General features: G+C 60.7%; 1 protein-coding gene across 1 annotated transcript in view; it reads left to right on the forward strand.

The window, feature by feature from the left end:
- FAM53B (family with sequence similarity 53 member B) overlaps positions 1-21796 on the forward strand; it is a 75877-nt gene extending 54081 nt beyond the window's left edge. Inside the window, exon 5 of the mRNA XM_081158662.1 lies at positions 16614-21796. Coding sequence (XP_081014788.1) covers positions 16614-16982 — 369 coding nt within the window. The 3' untranslated portion in view covers positions 16983-21796. The remainder of the gene's footprint in view (positions 1-16613) is intronic.
- Positions 21797-21811: the final 15 nt, after the last annotated feature.

The following is a 21811-nucleotide window of genomic DNA, read 5'->3' on the forward strand; positions in this document are numbered from 1 at the left end:
GTAATGACTTACCTGAGAGGGTGGTCGTGCAGATCACATAAGCCAGAGGTTGTAAAGCATCTAGCACATCTGGTCACCCTGTGGGTGCTTGGCACATGGTCGCTGCCATCCTCACAGTCACCACCATCATCATTACCTTGATCACCACCACCATGGTCACATCACAAACACCACCTTCACCATCACCTTCATCACCTTCACCTTCAGCAGTATCATCACTGTCATTGTCATTATCATCACCGCCATCTTGTCACCATCATCCTCACCATCATCACCATCACAAACACCATAAACATCAGCACCACCTTCATCACCACCACCATCATCACCATCACCTTCACCACCATCACCATCACCTTCCCCACCATCACCATCACCTTCCCCACCGTCACCTTCACCACCATCACCATCACCTTCACCACCATCATCACCATCACCTTCACCTTCACCACCATCACCATCACCTTCACCACCATCATCACCATCATCACCACCACCACCACCACCACCACCACCACCACCCTCCTTATCATTTAGCATGAAGAGTCTGGCCAGAGCAGTTTTGAAGACAGCCTCGTGCCTGACTCTCTGACTCACGGTGGAAGATACCTGTCATCTTTCGGGCACTGCAGTGACCTGGGTTCTGCCCCCTCCAGAAGGCCCTTTTTCCTTTCGTCCTCCAACGGGTAAAAGTTCTTTGTAGGGAGAGGTTCCAGTGCTCGTTGCGGTTTCCTTAGTGCTTACTCTGGGAACAAGGCAGAGCCTCTAGTATCTTAAAGTTATCCTCTACTTAATTATATGACTAAGAATAAAGCATTCTGGCTCCATTAGGAAGAAAAGTAGTCTGGCAGTTAACTATGTCATCTGTACTTGTCGCCAGATCGTCTTGGTATGGCGTTTTAATGCTGTGAATACCTCAGCGGGTGACTTAGAGCTGAGCGCACAGTGGGCGGGGGCCAGCCGGGGGGAGGGAGCCTGGGGCCCATTCCCACCTCTGCTGCTCACCAGCTGCGGGAACGTGGGCGAGTTACGCTCTGGGCCTCGGGGCTTTTTGCTGTTGTTCCCTGGGGAATGGGGCTAGGGATACCTGCCTTCTGGAGGCACCCTGAGCACTAAAAGGTATACAGCACGGCTCCTGGGAAAATAGGCATTCGGCAAATGTTAGTTACTTTTGGAGCCTGAAGGCGCAGAAAGGATAAAGTGACACTGCCCCACGCTGCCGAGGAGAACACGCCACTCTCACCCCAGCTCGGGGGGGGCAGCTGTCCGGCACCTCATGGCTGGCGTCCCTCCTGCGGTGGTGTGAACGTGGACTCTGGCGGTTGGTCTAGAGCTGGCATTGTCCGAACCCGTGCAGTTGCTGGGATGTGGGCCATACCCTGCGGTATGTGGCGGAGGGAAAGCATTTGGGGAGGAACAGCTGCTGACTCACTCACGCGGAGGCCAGGCCGGCCAGGGCTGCTCTTTCTGCTTCCTGCTGCCGCCTTTGATGCCTGGCCAGCGTCTTAGTCACCCTTTCCACCTGTCCCCCATTCTGGCTGGTCAGGTGGGTGGTCAGAGGGTCCCAGAACAATGCAGGGGCCTCTGCCAGGGCCGGTGTGCCGGTGTCCACTGAGACAGCAGCCCCTTCCTCTAGGGAGATAACACAGAACCTTCCAGGAATCAGGGCTCCGTTTCCTGCCCCCGCTTTTGAGGACAAAATTGGTGCAGAAGGCTCTGCCCGGAACCCGTAAGTCTCTGAACTTGAAGGGCTCTTAGTCCAGTCCTGTCACCGAGCATCTGGGGAAACTGAGGCCCAGAGAGGAGAGGCCCTTTGCCCAGGGTGAAATAGTGAGGCAATTGGTGACAGCGGCAACTAGCCCCTGCCCTCCGTTGCTTCTGTCGCCTGCCCCTCCCGCCCTGGCACCGTCCCCAGCAGCCTGCAGCTGTCCCTGCAGGTTGGTGGGATGTGGCTCTCAGCTCCCACTGGCTCCATCCTGTCTCCCCGACCCTCTTGTTGTGGCAGGTGCTTCCCCCTCACCAGTCTGTCCAGTGACATGCACATTCCTCCATGGTGGGGCTGGTGCTTTCTGCTCAAGGGGCCCCTTCTCCTGATTGTTAATTCCAGCCAGGCCCCTGGTATCAGGAGGAGCCCCCGGCAGGCTGGGCTGGTGGCTGCATCCAAGTTTGGGTGGTGTGACGTTCAGCTTAGGGCCTCAGGCAAGTTACGGAACCTCTCTGGGCCCATTTGCCCATATGCCAAGTAAGGACAGGAAGAACACCTCTCAGGCTTGGTGGTGGGGGCGCAGGTGAGGGCACTGCTGCTGTCTGGTGGGTCCTCCCTTCCGGAGCCTCATGACAGCTATTCCTGAGGCTTCGTGGCAACCTGACCGGGTGGGCCAGCCAGAGACCATTGTCGCCATTCACAGGTGGGGGAGGGGGGCTCTGAGGGCAGGGAGATGAGTGACGACTCGGTGGCAGATGGCGCGGAGTCAAATGGGGACATGGAGGCTGACGCTCATCCCCTACACCCCACGCTTGTCCCACTGCAGACATTGCGGGCTCGGGGTGATGGACACGTCGGTCTGGAGGCAGCCGCTGCCCACCCGTCCCGTTCTGGAGGTTTCCTGCGCAGGCCCGGCCTTCATCATACCCCAGCCTGTGGCCTCGAACTCGGGGCTCTCCGTAAACGTTCCCAGAGCCAAGGCGCCTCGGCACCTGTGTGTCCGTCCTCGCAGAAGCCTGGGACCCCGGTGCTCCCAAGAAAAGGGTTCTCGGGGAGGGAGAGGGTGCTGTTTCCTACCTACAGAGATAAGCAGACTCTCAGCGTCTCGGGGAGAACCGGGATGCAGAACCTGGGCACGGTCCAAGTGCACTTCCTACTGCCTCTCGAGGTGCCCGCACCCACTTCCTTTCCCATCCTCGCCCGCCCGAGCGCCCATGGCTGACAGCTAAGATTCGCGCCCCCTCACCTCCCTGGCTGCCTGGGCTTGGTGGGGAACCTCGATCCCTGCACAGTGCCATTATTTGAGTCCTAAAGCTCCTAGTGTGTGTCTCCCGGGTTTGCTCAACGCCTCCAGCAGGGGCCGGGTGGCGACCCTGGGGAGATGCGGGTCCCGTGGTGGGGACAGTGCAGGAGACACAGGCCGTCCTCGAGCCCTGCTCGCCCCCGCTGCGCCCTTGGGCCCGTCCGTGCTCAGCTTCCACCTCAGTGTGCTGGTGACACTCGTGTCCCCTCTCACAGCTGTTGGGAGGGCTTCCTCATGCATGGAGGGTCCTCAGCAGGTCGCCTCCCCTTCCTTCTCTTGCCCACAGACCCAAAAGTGGTGAATTTAGCCCAGAGGCGCTCCAGCCCTGGAGCAGGGCCGTGCAGGCCGTGGACTGCCCCTCCCCCCGGTGCCCCGTCTTCCTGAGCAGGTTTGGAGGCCTCTGGCTCGCGCAGGGAACACCGGGACGTTCCAGAGACCACAGCGCCAGCCTCTTCTGGGGCAGACGCCCAGGCGGGCCCTGCTCCTTCCAGAGCCTCCGTGCCTCGGAGGAGGGGGCAAAGGTCCGAAGGGGACCCATCCTCTCAGCCCGCCAGCCACCCCGAGGACTGTCCGCGTTCACAGCCATGCTCCTCGCCCCCAGAGCAGCCTGGGAGGGATCGCACCCCTCTTTAGCCTAGTTAGGGGGTGGCGCTCTAAACCCCCAGGTGGTGAAAGCAGCCGCCTTGCTTCCGGAATCCGATGCCAGCAGACACAGTGTAGCTGTGGGGATGGAAGCGAGGAAGAAAAAGGCCCACAGGCTCAGGGGGTTTGTTTGTTTTAAAATATATCTTTATTGATTTCAGAGAGGGGAAGGGAGAGGGGGAGAGAGAGAGAGAAACATCAGTGATGAGAGTCATTGATCAGCTGCTTCCTGCTCGCCCCCTGCTGGGGATGGAGCCTGCAGCCCGGGCATGTGCCCTGACCGGGAGTCGAACCCCGACCTCCTGGATCTTAGGTCAATACTCAACCGCGGAGCCACGGCCGGCCGGGCAAGGCTCAAGGTTTTAATGAGCACCGTCCACCGGTCCCTGCTCCCACCCGCGAGCCCTCCTCGGGCTCTGCTTGGGCAGCCAGGCCAGGCTGCGGGGGACCCACGGCTTTGGGCTGACTTAAGTGGCCTGCACAAATTCCCGCAGCCCTTGCTGAAAGAGCTGGGCGCGGCCCCTGGGAAATGCACCCGCCACCTGCGTGGGGTGAATGGTGTCTCCCGTGAGAGCCCCTCACAGGCTCAGCAGCTGGGGCTTCAACGGCCCCGAGGCCCTGCTGCAGAGAAAAGATTTTTCTAAAGCTGCTGTGCACCCCCCCCCCCCCCCCGGCAGTTGCTTTCCTGTTTTCAGCTGGGTGAGTGGGGCGCTCGAGTCTGTGCTTCTCCGTTAACCTGGGCGTCCGACCGTTGATGTTTCTCTCGGATGCAGAGCCGGCTTTATTCTTCCCGGCCGCCCAGGAAGGGACTTCGTGTTTGTGTTCCGTGTGTGTCTCTCTCTCTCTCTCTCTGAGATCATCTCAAGCTAATAGTGAGAAAAAAGGCATATGTGAGCGATTCTGCCTCGACAGGTCCTACAATACCTCCAGGAATGCCAATGTTTCTCGCTTTCACGAAAACACTATGAGGTCTCACTTAGGCGGACAATGGCGGAGATTGAAGAGGGAGGGCGCCAGGGAAGCGCGGAAAGGAGGCGGCGGTTCAGCCGACTGCCGGGGGCTTTGTGCTGCAGTTCAGAGGGGTTTGCTCTGGGCTCGCCCACACCCTCCCCAATCTGGGGACATTCTTGGCTCACGGGTAGTTTTGTGCTGAGAACCAATTTTAAGTGCAGAGGCCAGAGAAGGCCACGCTTTCTCTCCAGAGTCAGCCTCACAGCTTCTGGGACTGTGAGCTGTGTGCGTGCGTGTATGGGGGGGGGGGTCTGACCCATGGGATTCCAGGTTCCATGTTCACTCCACTGGACGTCTGCCTGGCTGTGATTGTGGCTGAGTGGGATGCCTGTAAGCTACCAGGGTGGGGCCCACACCCCAGGCTGGTTCTCCTGCAGGGAGGAGGTGCCAGGTGGGAGAAGGTGGCACCTGGGGCCGTCTGGGCCGTGCCTCAGAGCCCAGCTGTCTTGGTGGAATCACTGTGCCCCTCCACCCCACCCTTGGAGTTCTCCCCACAGTGGCCGGGAGAGGCACTGGTGTGAGGGAGACCTGTCCCTGGGGTCTGTCCACATGCATGCCTCCCACCTTCATGACTCTCACCTGAGCTTTGGCCGCCTTAAGGTCCCCTCGGCTGCTCACATGGTAGGTTGCCGATGAACCTTGCAGGGCCAGTGTCCTTGCGGGGAGAGGGTACTGACAGCTTGTTCTCCGCAGGTTTGCAGGGTGTGCGTGAGTGTGAACAGTGAGGCCACGTGCTGGGGTTCCCGTGTGGTCCCTGCACACACTGGGCACCCAGTACTAGGGATTGTGAGTTTCCTTAACAAGATCCACCTGCCTGTCTGCTGCGAACGCAGAGGCTGAACCAGGGCCTCTTCCTGTGGTCCAGGGGCAGGGGCCCTGCCTGTTGGGGCAGCCAGCCCAGGTCTGCTGGTCTCCTGGGTCGTGGAAGTGGCTCCCCTAGGAGTTTAGAGCCTGATCTCCCGAGGCCCCTGGCCCTGGACTCCCCTTTCCGAGTGAGCCCGGCCTCCGCCAATGGCACGCAGTGTCCGGCCACTTCTTTTTGCGGTAGCCACTTGCAGACAGAAAGTGAGGGACTTCCCCATGGGCTCTGTGCTCTTTCCAGATCATCAGACGTTTCTGTAAGAGAGAAGTTGGCTCACTTCCTGACTTGGGCTGGGCCAGTGATGGTCTGGGGCCCGAGGCTGGGGCCTCAGACACTGCCCCACCCCCACCGCTCCGCTGCAGCTCACCCCACCCTTCTGCACTAGCAGGGCCATGGGGGCCTGAGCCAGACTGACCTCGTCTTCATCAGTCACTGTAGGAACTGCAGCCTCTTAGAGAGGCTGCAGGATGGCAGGGCAGTGCATGCGTGTATGTGAGCTGTGCGTGTGCACACTCATGTGCGTGCACTTGTATCCCAGGGGAAGAAGGGCACGAGCACCGTGTGGGGCCCTCGGGAAGGCACCCGGGTTCTGTGTGCACCGAGGGCCTTGTGAGGGGCACGGCTGCTTTGTTGTCTTGCTGGTTTGCCGCCTCCTCGGCGCTTTCGGCCATTCCCCTGACACTCCATTCATCACGTGGGAGTGGGCGCCAGGGAAAGTCATATACTCATGGCCTTTGCCCCTTGCTCCCATATGGCTGAGGGCCGGGCCGAGCGGGGTCAGCCTGGGCACCCCCCTCCCGCCTCCTGCCTCCTGCCATCGTCCTTTCCCTCTTCTCCACACTCAGGTGCTCGGACCTGGGGCGGCCTGCCGGGCTCACATTCTCCGCACAGACACCCTGTGTGGCCTCGGTAAATGTCTGAACTTCCAATAGTGACCCCCATCCCCGCTCCGGGCTGTTGTGAGGGCTCCGTGGGACAAGCCCCGCGAGGCTCAAGATAGATGCTTAGTGATTGTAGGCCCTGCTGTCCTCAGAGCTCCACAGCTGCTAGGACACGAGAACCCACCCCCAGCAATGCCCTGACTTTGTTCCTGGAACAGACGCGATTCCAGGGGATGGCGGAGGAATTCACGGTAGCTCAGTCTTGCAGGCCAGTTGGAAGCGTCTGGACTGAGTGATTTAGGGCTACTCCAGGGCCCCGCACATTCCTCCGGCCCATGTCCAGGAGCCCGCATCGTCCCCAGGGCCTTAGGCCGGTGTAGTGGGGAATTTTTTACCAACTAGCAGGCAAGAATCACTGGGGGCTCTTGGGGGTAGAAGTGAGGTTGGGTTTCCATCCTGAGTTCTGGCATTTTTGCAGCAGCTGGGTGCGGCGTGTGGGTGAGGCTTAGGCTCGGACCACAGAGCCGGGTGCCCTCCTGGGGCTGTGCCGAGCGAGCCTCGAGCTCCTGCATGTACGTGGGGATGCTATAGAGCCTGTCTTGGGATCAGGTGCTGAGATAGTGGAGGCGAGAAGTTCACCCAGTGCAGGCCCGAACGTCCACTCCGCCACCTCACCCGGACTGCGAGGACTTCTGGGACTCTGGGTGCCTTGAGATGGGGGTGCTGTGTTTGCATATCTTGGCAAGCGTGGAAACAGCAATGAGCGACGAAAGGGAAAAAATAAGCCTATCAGGAAACTCAGTCATGTTGAGGTGTGTCCCTGGGAAAGTCAGTGAAACGGGCCCGCCCTGGCCAGCCCGTCCTCAGCCATGTTCTGTCAGCACACTGAGCTGGGTCCTGTGCACACTTGCTCTCAAGGCTGGCATCGCGGTTTCCATCCTGGCTCCTAGAGTGAGATGATTTGTTCTGAGTCACTCAGCCAAGGAGCGACAGGGACTCCCCTCCGGAGGCTGTTTGGTTGCAAAATGCATGCTCCAGGCCACACTCCCGACGCTCAGAACCTCTTGGGCACCTTGAGCATCTCCTGGCACCTCTAGTGCCCTTCAAGAAAATGTTTCCTAGTCGCCCTCCCGCCCCTGGGACTGAATCTGGGCCTCCTGCTGGGGTGGGGTGGGTCTGGTCTGGGGGAGAATCAGACCCCTCCCATGCTGCCCCACACATCCTTGAGCCAGGAGCCCCTGCTCTCAGGGTTTCCTGCCAGGACAGCTCAGGGCAGCCAAGATTGGAGAGCACTTTGGCCAGCAGCCACACGCGTTCAGAAGTCCCGTAAGCCCCGTGAAGTTTCCTCGATTTTTGTACCCTCTCTAGCTCCCACTGTCTTCCCCTCACTGCTGCTTGGGGAACTGGTCTCTGAAAGGGGTGAGACCTGCCCAGGTCACCCCTGGGGCACTAGGCAGAGCTGGGACTCCAAGCAGGTCTCCTGGCTCAAGATGCAGGCCCAGCCCTGCCACAGTGTTGGATTTGGTTGGAGAGGTGGGGCTCACCTGGGCAAAAGGACAGGCCATCCAGGAAGGGCGGCCGTCTGGTGGGCAAGAGGCCCCATCCCACCTGTAGCTACACAGGTGTTTTGCTGCCTGTGGGTGAGACAGAGCCCCCAGGAGGGGCAGTCCTCTAACGAGTCCTCCAGGCTCGGGAGCACTAGAGCCCCACATACTGTCCCTGCCACTCACCTGTGGCTCTTCGGGTGGGGACAGCCAAGCCCAGAGAGCCGGAATGTGTCCAGGAATGTCCCGCCGCTCCCGCTGCCGGCGGGCATACCCGTGGCCACCTGCCCTACCCGGGCATGCTGGGACATGCCGGCAGAGCGGGCTGGGCCGCCGCCCCTCCTTGCCACCGCAGGCCTGTGGTGGCCGGCACAGGCCAGTGCAGCCTCCGTCCCCAGCTGGGATTTTTGCTCTCACACTGGCTTCTAGGCAAGACCCAGGTGGGGTCAGCGGCCCTGCTTAGGCGGTTTCCACCTGGGGCTGCTCAGGGGGCTGCAGGCCCTCTGCCTCATTGGGTACAGCTGGGCATCGTAACGTGGTATTGCCACCCCCCCACCCCCGGCTTCAGCCCTGTTACAGCCCAAGAGTGCGGTTTTATTTTCTCATTTCACAGACGGGGAAAGAGAACCTTAGGTTGCAGGAGAGCCCAAGGAATCCCCAATCCTAGTGGCAGAGTCAGGGTCCTGCCCCAAATGGACCATTTGAACCGTCCGTTCAACACCCAAATGTGTTTTGTTTCTCCAGGCATTGGATGCGGCCAGCAAAAAACTCGCCCTGTGCCTGAGCCCTCCAGAGCCCCTCTGGGCAGTCCATGGTGACCGAGGGGGAGGAGCCCCTCTGGATTGTGGGAGGGGACAGGTCCTTGGCACCACAGAAGTGAGGGCAACTGGATGTTTTGTACTGACCCCCTAGGGCCTCTTCTCAGGGGACCTGGGCGGTCCAGGTGCCCCTGGGTCATCGGGGCTGGTCCAGTGAGTGGGAAAACGCCCCTCTGGGAACTCGGGCAGGTGCCTGCCCCCCCATTCTGGCTTCGTGGACAGGGTGGGATGAGCTGGGTGCTGTCAGGTACTGGCCAAGATGCCGGCCCCAGGAGTTAGAGGGGCCAGGCTTCTCCTGAGATGGGCAGAGCTTCGTCAATGGAGAGGGGTGGCCGGTGACGGGCGTGGGGACTGTTGGCTTCTGGAGTTTTCCGTGCTGGGTCCTGTTTGAGCAGATGGATCTGCAGTTGTGTTTCCTCAGCATTTGCCTGCCTTCCTTTATGATTTATGTTTCCTTGTTGGGGAGGAAAGAACAGATCCCCCCCCAAACTGAAAGGGAGGGCAGCCAAACCTGACCCTTTGAACTCATCTCTGCTTTGCATCTGTCCTCTGGGTGTAGAGATACAACAGGTGGAAATGGGGTTCCCTGTTCACACATACCGGAATTGGAGACACCTGGCCCCAACGCCCATCCTCAGGGTGTCCTAACACTCCCACAGCACCCGGGTTCTCACGGTCCCCACAGGCCTTCAGACAAAGGGGCCACAGCCTCCTCTCGCTCCCACTGGGGGGGGCACAGCTGCTCTGAGTGGTGGGCACTGGCTCGTTTCCATGAGCCTGGCACCCTGGGGGATGGGCCTTATTTTGGGGGAGCCAGGGTTTGGAGCTCAAAGCAGCCCCCGCCTTGGGTCGCCCATGAAGCCTGCGGTGTTCTCCCAGGAGCAAGAAGCCCCAGCCCAGCCCCAGGCAGGCGGCCCACGGGTACTTCCCCTTCCTGCGTCTATGCAGGCACCCTCCAGCCACGAGGAAGACCCGGGCTCACTGCCCCACACACGTGTCCGGCACACGTGTGGCCCCTTTGCCCTTTGGGAGTTGGTCCTTCCTCTGTTTTTAGGTCCTGGGCTTGTATAAGACTTGGAGGTAATTTGGTGATTATTAAGTGCGTGAGCGTGGGGCTGGTAGGGATTTTTTTGGTTTGCGCAATTTTGCAGAGTGCCATTTTTAAAATGCATAAACCTTGTTCTTGCCAATAAGGGGAGTAGGAAAATCAAAAATAACTTAATACGGAGATGGATGTACTTTCAACGTAATTAATCTTCTAAATAATTCTGACTTTGGGACTTTTATCACCCTCGTGGTACAAATGAGAAACTGAGGCTCAGAAGGTTCCCCAGCGGGCACCGGGAGCTGGGATTCCCACCCAGGCCTGTCCACCCTTCCCAAGGCTGCCCCCCCCAATCGAATGCCCTCTGATGCCTGGCCCGCAAATCAAGAGGCCTGGTTGCAAGCTGTGCAATTTGGGGCAAGACTCACTTGCCCCCATTGGCCTCAGTCAGCCTATCAGCAAAATAAGGTTATTAAACTAATGGGTGATTTGTTCACTTTTCCAAAAAGGATCCCCTTTCTCCGGAAGCCGATGTCTGTAACAGAGACATGGGGCTGCTGGGGTGGAGCCGTCGGGGCCCCTGTGCTCTGTGGTCCTGTCTCCCTCTGCCCCGACATGGCCCCCAGGCCACCCAGCTTCTGGGCAGCTGAACCAAACCCAGAGCCTGCCTGGAGCCACCTCCTGTGCCCCCGACTCCTCGTGTGTCTCACAGTACATGGGCCTTGCCCCCCCCCCCCCCCCAGACCCTTATGTGCTTTGAAAAGGTCCTTCAGTTTCTGTTAGGCCAAGAGTTCTCTCCACAACAAACGGAGAGCGAGGCTGTTTTGCAGGTCCCGTCCTGAGTGTGTGCTGGCCGGGGCATGCACCACAGAAACTAAATGTGAGGGTGCAGGAGGCCCTCTGGCGTTGGTCCCCACACCTTCTGTGTTCAGGGCAGGCCATTTGCCACTCGGGGGCCAGGCACAGAAATGGCCTGAGCCACAGTGTGGCCTGGGGGTACATGTGCAGAGAGGGGCCTCCAGGGTTGGCCGCCATTCAGAGGACCTGCAGGGCTCTGGGCCACAGAGTCCTGTTTCTGCCACAGCACCCCGGGGACCTGGGGACTGTGCAAACAAGCTGAGCCAGGCGGGGCTCACAGGGTGGGTCCTTCCTTCCCTTCCCCAGGCTGCACCGAGCACCTCTTATGAGCTAGCCCCTGGGCCAGGTAGTGGGGTGCAGGGTGAGGCTGTGCAGGGCCAGCGGGGCACACATGGGAGGGCTCAGGGCTGACTTCGAGAGGGAGGGTGCGGAGCTGGGGTTAGTGGATGAGAAGAGGCTGACATGGGACTAGGTGCTCAGTAAACATTGTGGCCTCCGCAGAAGTGAGCTGAGGGAACTGGCACAGGAAGGCAGGGACTTCCTAGTAACAGCCCAGGGCCGTTCTTCACCCCACAGACATTTCCTGCCCCCCCCCCCGGGGTTGTTTGATCCTAGAACCCGTGATCTTGGAGGAGCCTAGACTCTCCATTGCCAGATCAGGGTGCTCACTGGGCCCCAGAGGCTCCCCGAGGCAACTTTCCTTCTACTTTTAGACACCAGCAACCTGGCTGTTGCAGTTTTATTCCTGAGGGGAGGAAAGCAGTTCAGGCTCCAAGGGGCTGCTTGTTGTGGGATAAAAAAGTGAAGCATTTTGGGGCCTTGATACGGGCCCAGGGACCCGCTGACTTGCCTGCAAAGCCGCGCCAGCCAGCTCATCTCAGCACCTGTGACACCAGGGCTGCCGTCAGGGAAGCAGCTCCGTCCTGACCCCTCAGGCCCCACGGCTTCCTGCAAGAGTCCAGCCTCCATGCGAAATTCAGATTTATCTAAGCTACATTAAAGATGGGCCCCAGATATTCCGGTGCTTTTCTCTTTTTTCTGAGATAGTTTTTTTAAAAAAAAAGAAACCGCCCCAGGAAGCCACAGGCCTTGCCGTCCTGCTTGTCTCAGTGCCAGCTTCTAGCGTAAGTGAGACTTAGAAAATTTCCAGGCTGCCAGCCATTCTCATGGCCTGGGGTTTTCCTGATACTTGGAGAATTCTGCCTCGTGTAAGCTAAGCGTCTGTTTGGGGAGGAAATGCCTCCGCTTGGCCAGAGCCCCGGGCCCAGCAGCTCCCAGCAGAGTTGCTGCGGCTCCAGGAAGCGTAGGCCAGGCTGGGGAACTGGTTCTGATCACCCCAACTTCAGGTTGGGCTTGCTACACCCAAAATCTGCAACAGAGAGACCCCGCAAATAGGATTTCATTCATTTACTTAGTTATTTATTCTTATCCGAGGACATGCCTAGAGGAAGGGGGAGAGAGAAACATCCATCAGTTGCCTTCCTTACAAGCCCTGACCAGGGATCAAACCCGCAACCCAGGCATGTGACCTGACTGGAAATCGAACCGGCAACCTTTCTGTGCACAGGATGACATCGACTCAACATACTGAGCCCTTTCCGCCAGGCCATCAGATTGGACTTAAAAAGGGAGACGCATTGAAAGGGGGCGTGCCGGTGAGCCAGCCTTGAAGGGCCAGGCGGGAGAGGGAGCGGGGGTCTCGGGCTCTCTTCTTGTCTGAGGAGGGGAAGCACACACGTGCCTTGGGGAAGCATGTTCTGTCCCCGTGTGATCATAAGAGGAAGTCTCATGAGGGACTGACCGGGGAGAGGTGTCCCCCTGAAACCACTGCTCCCGGCACACGTGGGCAGGCTGGTTCCCACAGCTGGACCCCTGGCGGGCCCCGTGGCCTCTGACCGGCCTGGCGCGTCTGTCCTGGAGGGAACAGCAGTACTGACAAGCAGGTGTGTGCCAAGTACTCTCATCGCCATCTTAGGCCGTCGGTTCCTGGAAGCATAGCCTGAGACGGGGTTCTGGGCCCAGTGGGAGGCTCAGAGACACCGGGAGGGGTTGAGGGGAGTGGACGCGACGGGACGCAGCCCTCGGCCTGACCCACGGGGAGCTCCGCCCTGTGAAGAGCATCTCGGATGTGGTCCCCGAGGCCGGGGCAGCTCTAGACCCCTTACAAGCCAGGCCTTGGCTGTGGGCTGCTCCCCGCCCTGCCCCCACTTTGTCTCTGTCTTCAGGGCCCGACCAGGGACCTCCCACTCACAGGAGGGTTTAGGAGCAGATACCTGCACAGTACAGCCAGGGGGAAGAGGGGCCATTGCTCCTGGCTGGGAGACCAGGACACGGGGTGGGGCAGGTGGACAGTTGGCTGGGTGCAGCTGAGGCCTGGCTGGTCTGATGGAAAACCCTGACTTTCAGGGGCTCCATTCTTAAATCTCCCAGAGTCCAGGGCTGAGGTGCTGACTGATGTCTTTAGCCACCATCCTGAGGCCACGCGGACAGTGTGAGCTTTGTTACCCACGCAGGCCTGTGCCCAACCACGTGGGCAGCCCTTCCCTGGGACAGCGTTTGGAGGGGGACTGTCCCAAAGCAGCTGTGTCACCTAGGATGACGGGCCTCCTGGCCTCCAGCACTCCTCCGTGGGAGCTGGGCTTCCGGGGAGCCTGAACTTCCAGGAGAGGCTGGGCTGGACCCTACCCAGGGCAGGGTGGGCACAGGGCAGCTGCAGGGCTGGGCGTGGGATGCACCGTGGAGGTCAGCGTGGGTGGGCTCTCAGGGATGGAGTCTGGGTAGGACATACACTGCCCCATTGTGGCCGTCACCTTGCTCCCCGGCAGGAGGGTGGGCCACCACCCGGGGCATCCGCGGGGCACAGGCAGGTCTTGGTTTTCACTGTGGCTGAGTTTTGAGTCAACAAAGTTTTCAAGGTGACGGTGGTTTTGTAGCCAAGGAGCAGGTGCCTTGAGGACTGCTGGGGGTGGGGCTCAGTGGTGGCCTGGGATTGGCTCATTCACCAGCCAAGCCTCCCAGCTTCTCACCCTGCTGCAAAGCAAGGCCCCGGTCATTCCAGATGGCCAGAGCGGGCAGCCCTGGGTGCACTTTGCCACCTCTCAGTGGGCAGGTGGGCCAGGGCCCAGAGGATGGAGGGTCTTGTCTGAAACCACGATGCGCTTTCCAGGCCAAGTCTGGGGCTGTAGCAGCCTGTCTGACTTCAGGCCTGCCTCCCAGCCACTGTCTGGACTGGCCTAGATCTAAGCCAGGACAGAAGGAGAACTGGGCCTCAAACTCCCGCCTCAGCCTGCACCCCCAGCCTCTCCGGGTACACTGAGGCCAAAGCTGCACCTCTGAAAAGCCTCAGCAGGCCGAGGTCCCTGGCACCCTGCCGCTGGTGTGGCTGACGCTGGCCATGGTTAGGGCCCAGACACTGTCAGGTTCACCGTGAGGTCAGGCGGGACAGTCAGAGCGGCCAGGGAAGGCGGACGCGGGCCCAGGAGACGGTGACGCCTGTCCAGGTGTTTAGCACGCTGGTGAGCAGACATGAGGGTCCCCGCGGGCTCAGGCACCAGTGTCTCCTGTCACCTGTGACCATGCGCAGCACTGGGGCTGATGTGGGATGGTGTTACTTTTAGCAGGAGTCACATGGCCACTCGTGGCGTTTTCCTCCCACCCTCACTTACATAGGGCGAAAGACCCTCAGCTGTGCTTCTGAGCGCCAAGCGTCCCCTGGCCTCGCACCTGGGCCTTCCCTGCCTGGGGTGGCCGGGCCGCGAGGCTGGGGGTGCAGGCTGAGGCGGGAGTTTGAGGCCCAGCTCTCCGTCTGTCCTGGCTTAGATCTGGGCCAGTCCAGACTGTGGCTGGGAGTCAGAAGGCCTCAAAGACCCCCTCACCCATCGCAGGCATCCGGGGCTTCCACCCGCCCAGCTGCATGGTCAGTCGTGTTCTGACCCCGGACCTGGGAATGTCGCTTTGCATGAGGTGCTGTCAGCAGCCCTCTGCTGTCTGGGGGGGGATGTGCTCTTTGCAGGCCGGGGGGCCTCACTGAACCTCACGGCGCCCAGGTAGGGGGACTGCAGGGTTCCCAGTCTGGTGATGCTGCCACCTGGGCTCCCGCCCCGGCCTGGGCCAGCCTCGGGGGTCCAAGAGGTCTACTCAGTGGCCCAGCCCTTCTCTCCTCAATCCCAGCACTTTTTCCCAGAGCCCCCCCCCCTTCCCTAACCCCAGGCTTCACCTTTCTCAGTTAATCAAAAGATTCCAAAAAAAGCAGAGCCCTCAGAACAGTGTCCGTGGCACGCCAGGAACAACAGACGTGGGCACGGCGGGTGCAGCCGCCTGCCTCAGATGGAGCATCTTTTATGTCCCATTTGCCAAACCTGTTCCAGCAGCCTGTGCCCCGTGGCAGCTGGCGGTCGTCTGGATTTCACAGTGACATCCACACACTGGCCTGTGAAAGGACTGGGGCCCTCGGGACAGGCTGTGATCTTGGCATCGGCAGGCGCCTGTTGCTCCAGGTCCTGCCCAGTTTCCCCCACCGTCCACTCGCATCTCCCACCTCGTCCCCCTGGAAGGGACTGCGCTGCCCCTGGTCCTGGTGGGGACCTCCAGGGCGGGGCCGTGGACTCCCCGGGCTGCCCCAGCCCCTGTCCCAGTTCTGTTGTGAAGGCTGATGTTTAACAACCCACCTGTGCAGCCGTGCTGGCCCTGCCGCCTTCCGTGAGCAGGTGGCCCCAGCCCCCTTGGATGGTGTTCAGGCTGCACCCGCTGCTCGGGCGGGCCCCAGGCTGCCTCCTGCCGCAGGTCGGCCCCACACGGAGGCCACAGTGCGGGAGGGACGGGGTTCCTTTTAAACTGAGAGAGTAAAGATAGCAAGCTTTACATGCAGGGCTGGCTGTAAGCCATGGGCCCCGTGCAAAGCAAAAATGCAGGGCCCTTTTAAAAAACACTTCAGAATTTCAGGACGGCAAAAGCAGAGCGTTAAGCCACACCTAGGGCCCTCCGGAGGGTGCCCACGAAGCCAGCACGGCAGGCGGGAGCTCTTGACAGCCTCGCTGTCTCACGGGGCCTCACAGGGCCTCACGGGGCCCGTGGCTCGCCTCTTACAGATGAGGCAGCCGAGGCCTAGGGAGGTGAGCCCTGCGGCCTCCGCCACCCAAGTGCCTGTTGAAGGTCGGGGAGCCTTCCCCCCGGGGAGCCAGCCTCGCAGCATCTCCAGCAGGGCCCGGTTCCTGTGGAAACCAGCTCCCTGGACGGCTGCGCCTCCTGCCATGCCCCAGGCTGGATATCAGCTGAGCCCTCCCGGGCCCACCTCCTCCTTCCCCTCCCCGGTGGTGGCAAGTGGGTGGGATGGGCATCGTGCCCCTTTGTGCAGCAGCGCAGGCTGGCCGGTTTCCGTTTGCGTCAGGGGTTCACTCCAGAATGTCCTCCCGGCGGCTCAGGGGCCTGCCTTGTCTGCAGAAGCCCGCTTCCGGCCCTGGCGCGGAGGGTCCGGTTCCTCACTTCCCAGTGGGACAGTGTGGCGAGGCGTGTTCCTGGGGCTGACGTCCGCCTGTACCCTGATAAAAACCCTGGAAGTGAAATTGCCCAAAGGTACCTGATTCCTTTTTGCCAGCTCACCGTTCAGAGAGGGGTCCCAAGGGTCCGGAGCCCTGCGCTGCAGCCTCCCTGCCAGTGGGCATTGCCACGCTTGTGCCCTTCCCCACCTTGTAGGTGAATGACTGACTGGATTCTGAGTTTCTTTAGTAACGTGGTACTTGTTGGCCAAGGGGTTTCTTCATGAGCAAAAGTGGCCGACGGCCCCTTCTCCCTGCCCAGACGATGGAGGAGCCGGGCTTTGGGTAGCCTTCCCCCGTCTGGCAGACCCATCGCCCGGAGGCTTTGGCCTGGCTTGGTGGGGCATGCGGCCCTCGGGTTCCAGGGAGGGGGTGCGACCCTTAGTAACCTGTGTCTGTCTCCCCCACAGAACTGCCAGACCTTCAGCAGCCTCAGCTGCCTGAGCTCCGGGATGGAGGACCGCAGCCCCCGCAGCCCCTTTGCCCTCCACGTCAGCAGCACCCGGTCCTGGACCGCCTTGCTCTCCGCCTCGGCCTCCGGCCCCGGGGGCAGGACCCCCGCCGGGACCCCCGTCCCTGAGCCGCTCCCCCCCTCCTTCGACGACCACCTCGCCTGCAGGGAGGAGCTGTGCTGTGAGGAGCCCGAGGGCTGCGGCCTGGACGAGGGCTGCGGCAGGCGGGGGGAGCCGGCCCTGGCCTGGAGGGACCGTGGGGCTGCCGGGAGCAGCCCCTGCTCCCTGGACGGCGAGCTGGATATCGAACAAATAGAGAATAACTGAGGGGCCGTGGGGCCCTGGTCGGGTGGGGTGCACTAGGTCCACGGCCCCCCTCTGGGCACGAGATGGGCACTTGAAGGGGGAGCCCCACTCCTGGGCCTGACGAAAGCTTCCTGGAGGCTTCGGGTCCAGAGAGTGAGCCCACTCCCCTCCCGCAGAGGCCGTCCAGCCTGCAGGCGCCCTGGCCCAGTGCGGGACCCGGCCACGCCACGCCACATGGTGGAATGGAGCGCCCGGCCCACAGAACTGCTGTAGCCGCCAGCACAGCTCCTGGGCTTGGGTCTCTCCCCCTTTTCCTCGTGGGACATTGTCCGCGAGCATCCCAGGCACCCCCGCTGGGCCCCGCTCTGCATGCTGGCCCTGGCTGGAGTTCCCACCCCTCGGGGCTTATCGGGGGCTCAGGCCCGTCCGGTGGTGTCAGGCCCTTCTTGGCCTCCTGCTCAGGTTCCGTCTGGGGGAGTCGGCCCCACAAGTTTCTTTCACTCAGTTTTATTCTGTGCCTTTCCTCCCGGGTCTCCCGCTTCAGGCTTGGGAAGGTCCAGGAGACGCCTCCTTCTGTAGCAACACCAGAACCATGTGGCCTTAATTCCAAGTGTGGGCAGAGGCCCGGGTGCCGGGGGGCCCTCTGCGGCTGAACTCTTGGGCCCAGGGAACGTGGGTGCTTGTTAGAGGCCGTCTGTGTTGGGTAGACATTAGGTGGCTCTCTGCCGCTCCAGGGGCCGCTTCGGCAGGGCTGGCAGGTGGGAGCATTCCCCGTGTTAACCTGTCACTGAGGGATAAGCTTAGTGATTCAGGTGAGTGGAGAGATGTCACCATAATAGGGCAACATCTTGAAAATGTCCTCAGGAGGCAGGAGCTGTGAGCAGGGGCACAAACCTGGCCCTGTGCCCACTTCAGGGGTGTAGGCTGCTCTGGGGGGCTGGGTCCAGGGCCTGCACAGCCCCCTGCCGGATCCCAGGAGTATTCTCATTGGTGGTGGGGACTGTTGGCTTTAATCAGGGTGCCCCATCCACCTTGAGACAGGCCCCCTGCGGCTCAGCTAGGGGAGCAGAGTGTATTCACGGCCGCCTCCTTGCCGCAGCCCCCCCCAGGCACAGAGCTTGAGGAACACTCCCACCCTCCCCGGCTCCTCGCACCCGGCTCCTCACATCCTGGCAGACTCCCTGGTGGCGGCGGCAAGGAGCCCTGCCCCTGAGGTTTCACTCCGGCAGCTCCCGTCCCGCCCAGCTGTAGACGCACCGTGTGGCTGCTGCTCTCTTGAAATCAGGCTTTTAGCAAACCCGGCATCTTCTGCAGACAGTAGCAACTGGGTCGGCTTATGAGCAAGTGGCTCCTTTTCTCAAAAGCCTAGAAATAACCGGCGCGCCCTGGAGTTCGCCTGTGCGTGATGAAGGCGCTTCTGCAGTCGTTCTGCCTCGTTTCTGCAGGGGAATAGAGTTCTCACCTTTTCCCTAAAGAGAGAGTCTATTGGGAAGCTTTACTTAAACCTTCACTTTTTTATATCAAAAGGGGTGGCTCAGGTTCTGATTCACAGGTGGCTTTTTCCGCAAATCAGCCATAAGATGCTTGCAGAAAACCCAGCCAGTGGCCTCGGGGGGGGTGGTGAAATCTCCGGTTGGAGAGCATAGTGGGGGTGTGGGCCCTGGGGAGGGCCTGGGACGCAACCAGCTTCGCCCGAGTGGCTCCCGCCGACGGCATGTCCCCTCAGGGCTGTGGAGAGCCCAGGCAGGGTACACAGGACGTCTCGCCCGGTCTCCATCTGGCAGGTTGTGGAGGTCACGTCTTCTTAGAGGTAACCCAGATGACGCTGGGGCAGTTGTCAGGTCACATCGGGCAGCGTGTGAATTTGGAGAGCACGTGCTGGGTCTTCGTGTCCTCAGAGCGCCTGGGAGGGAGGGACTAGCATTTGGCCCACGCTAAGCAGAGTGGCCACAGAGGGACCATGACCTCTAAAGCGGTCCTTCTTGAGGAAGGAGAGGCAGGGCCTCATCTCCTGGTCCGCACTGCAGGTGACCACAGTGAGGGAAGGAAGCTGAGCCTGTCCTGGGCAGCAGCACCCAGGTGCCTTTCCTTGGGCGTCGGAGGGAAGGCCTGTGCTGGCGGGTGTCACAGGGCTGGGGTGCAGGTGGCCTCTCAGACCCCCCTCCATCGCCCAAACTGGTCTCACTGACCGGCAACCCCAGCCCCAGGGCACTCAGGCAGAAGGGACCCCAGCCCACGGCAGGGTGTGGCCCTTTCCAGTCTCTCAGGCCCCTCTTGGGGAGGCCTGACCCCACAGAAACTCCTAACCCAAGCCCACGGCGGCCGCAGTGAGAGGAGAGACAGCCTGTGTCCCTTCTGCTCTGAGGGGAGATGGCCTTCAGTTGGTTTCATGTTTGTCTTTTGGTTGGTGAGAGCAGACTTCATCTAGAAGTTTCCGCCACTCTGCCCGGCGAGGCCCGTTCTGGTTCACCCCACTGGCCCCTTCTGGTCTTGTAGCTCTTGGAGGGAGGCTCACCCAGGAGGCTCCGTCTGACCCCATGGGACTGTCCCCAAGGGCAGTGGGCGGGCTGGTGGCTCACCCTGCAGGAGCCTCACTTTAGTTGGAGTCCTGCCGCTCGCTGCCGATGCCCATGAACTCTTGCCTCTGAGGGGACACTGAGGAAGTCAGAGCCAGGAGGGAGGGCTGTGCCCGACCGCCCACCTGCACAGAGGTCCCTGCAGGACGAGAGCAGGGTCATGGCTTCGGGGCAGCAGGGTGGGGCGGAGACACTTGCTGTCACAGCCCCACTGGTCCCACAGGAGCATCCTCTCGAGCCACTGGGCTCGCAGGGCCTCGAGATGGTGTTGAAACCTGTCTGCCGTGGGTGCTGGGCGGGCTCAGTGGCAGCCTCTCGTTTACATTGCCACAAATCCTCTTGCCTTATTCGAGGTGGCCAGGCTGGCCCAGGGCCCACAGGCACACACGACACCCAGGCCACAGGGGACCTTGTTCTGACCATACATACGGATTTTCATTCTCGGAAAGCCTTACTTTTCAACAGAATTTTTGTAGCAGGAAAGTTTTGTGAATTTGTATGCTGAAAGAAAACTTCAATAAAGGAGAAGGCCACGTGATAAAGAAAACCAAAAGTCCGAGTGGGTCTCCCAGGGTGGAGAGCCTGTGGTTCCCCACACCCCGCAGATGCTGCCCGAGGGGTGCTCGGGACACCTCCTGTCTGAGCAGTTTCCATGGCATTGTAAACCCCCAGGGTGGCCCTGCCACGGCTCAGGCGTGGCGGCCTTGTGCGCTGCACCTCCGCGTCTGCTCACGAGGTTCAAGTTGTGTGCTCTGGCCTGGGGGCCCGTCACCTAAGTGATGACCGCTCCGGGCTCTGCGCCTGGGTGTGAGCAGGCCCTCCGGACACCAGGCCTCTGGGGCCCTGCCCGGTGGTGGGTGCTGCCCAGATGCTCTGCTCCCATGAAGGCAATGGAGCCACCTCTTGCCACAGCCACACGGTTGGTCACACCCCTCCCACTGATGACAGCCACAGAAAAACATGCCTCTTAGAAGAGAAAAAGATGGAAGAAGGAAGTCCCAGACTGCAGCGGAGATCTTGTAGCCTAGGTAGGTAGTCTGACCTTCTAGCATAGTCTCTTTGGCAAACAAATTGTTTTCAGTGCATGGAGGACTGTCCTGGGGTTCGGTGACCGCGTGGGGCTGTAGTGTACTTTTCCGAAATGAAATGGAAGCACTTCATTCAGGTAGGGTGGTGGCCAGAGCACGTGGGGTGGGGCCAGGCCTCTGCCGGGCAGAGTGACCTATGTGCCCAAGGCGCTGGGTCTGTCACCCACCTCCACCCGCCGCAGCTGTGCCCTGTGCCAGCCACACCTGTCTTGCACTAGAGCCGCTCTAGTCTCAGGAATTTGCTTGTTACTTTTACTGTGTAAATAAAGCTTCCTGGTTTAATAGCCAGTCGCCAGGAGCTGTCTGTGGTTTCTGTCAGGTGTGGCTCATTGGTGGGTCCCCTGTGGCAGGGGCAGAGCCTGGACTCTGCTGTCACCTCTGAGCCTCAAGATCAGGTCTGTAAAATGGGGGTAGTGGACATCTCCACATTTTTGAGGCTCAAATGCAGGCGGCTTTGTGAGCAACCCCAAGGGGAGCGCTGGCTATAGCCAGAGCCACAGCCGTGGGTTGGGGGACGACTCCTAGAGGTGCCATTCGGGTAGCCCAGTGCCCAGAGCCGTGTGTGCGTGTGTGTATGTGTGTGTGTGTGTGTGTGTAGGGGCTCAGCTCCTCTCTCCAGCCAGCATCCAGGAACTCCAGGGGACCAGAGTGGAGACACCCTGTCTGTAATTTTCGAGTCCAGAGGGGTGGAGGACCCTACCTCTCAGAGCCATCCTGAGAGTGTTGGCTCAGCCAAGAGGCCAGGCCACAGGGCAGTTAGTCCACTTACTATGGACCGCCAGGCCTGGCCTAGAGCCCTGCAAAACTGCCTGCCCACCTGCGCAGCCAAGGAGGCAGCACAGGCTGGGCCCCCACAGCCCACAGAGGTCAGGGTGGCTCACACCTGCGCTGCTCGGGCCTCAGGGACACCGGCGCACACAGCTCAGCCCCGAGTGGGCTCCGGGCACACAGTCCCTGTGCCTTGCCCTCCTAATCAGAGGCTCCTGGCTGTCCACACTCATGAGACCTGGACGTTGGCAGCCTTGAGGACGGCCCTGGAAAGGTAGGTTTCATTAATAACCCAACATTTGCCCATGTGATCTGACCACAGGGCTGTGCCTAGAACATGTGTAAGGACCTGAGGGGCCTCAGTTTCCCCACCTGTTAAATGAAAGGGCTGGGCAGGTGAGGAGTCTCTGGGCCCTGG

Source organism: Miniopterus schreibersii (assembly GCF_964146895.1).
Source record: "Miniopterus schreibersii genome assembly, chromosome: 14".
NCBI classification, from domain to species: Eukaryota; Metazoa; Chordata; class Mammalia; order Chiroptera; family Miniopteridae; genus Miniopterus; species Miniopterus schreibersii.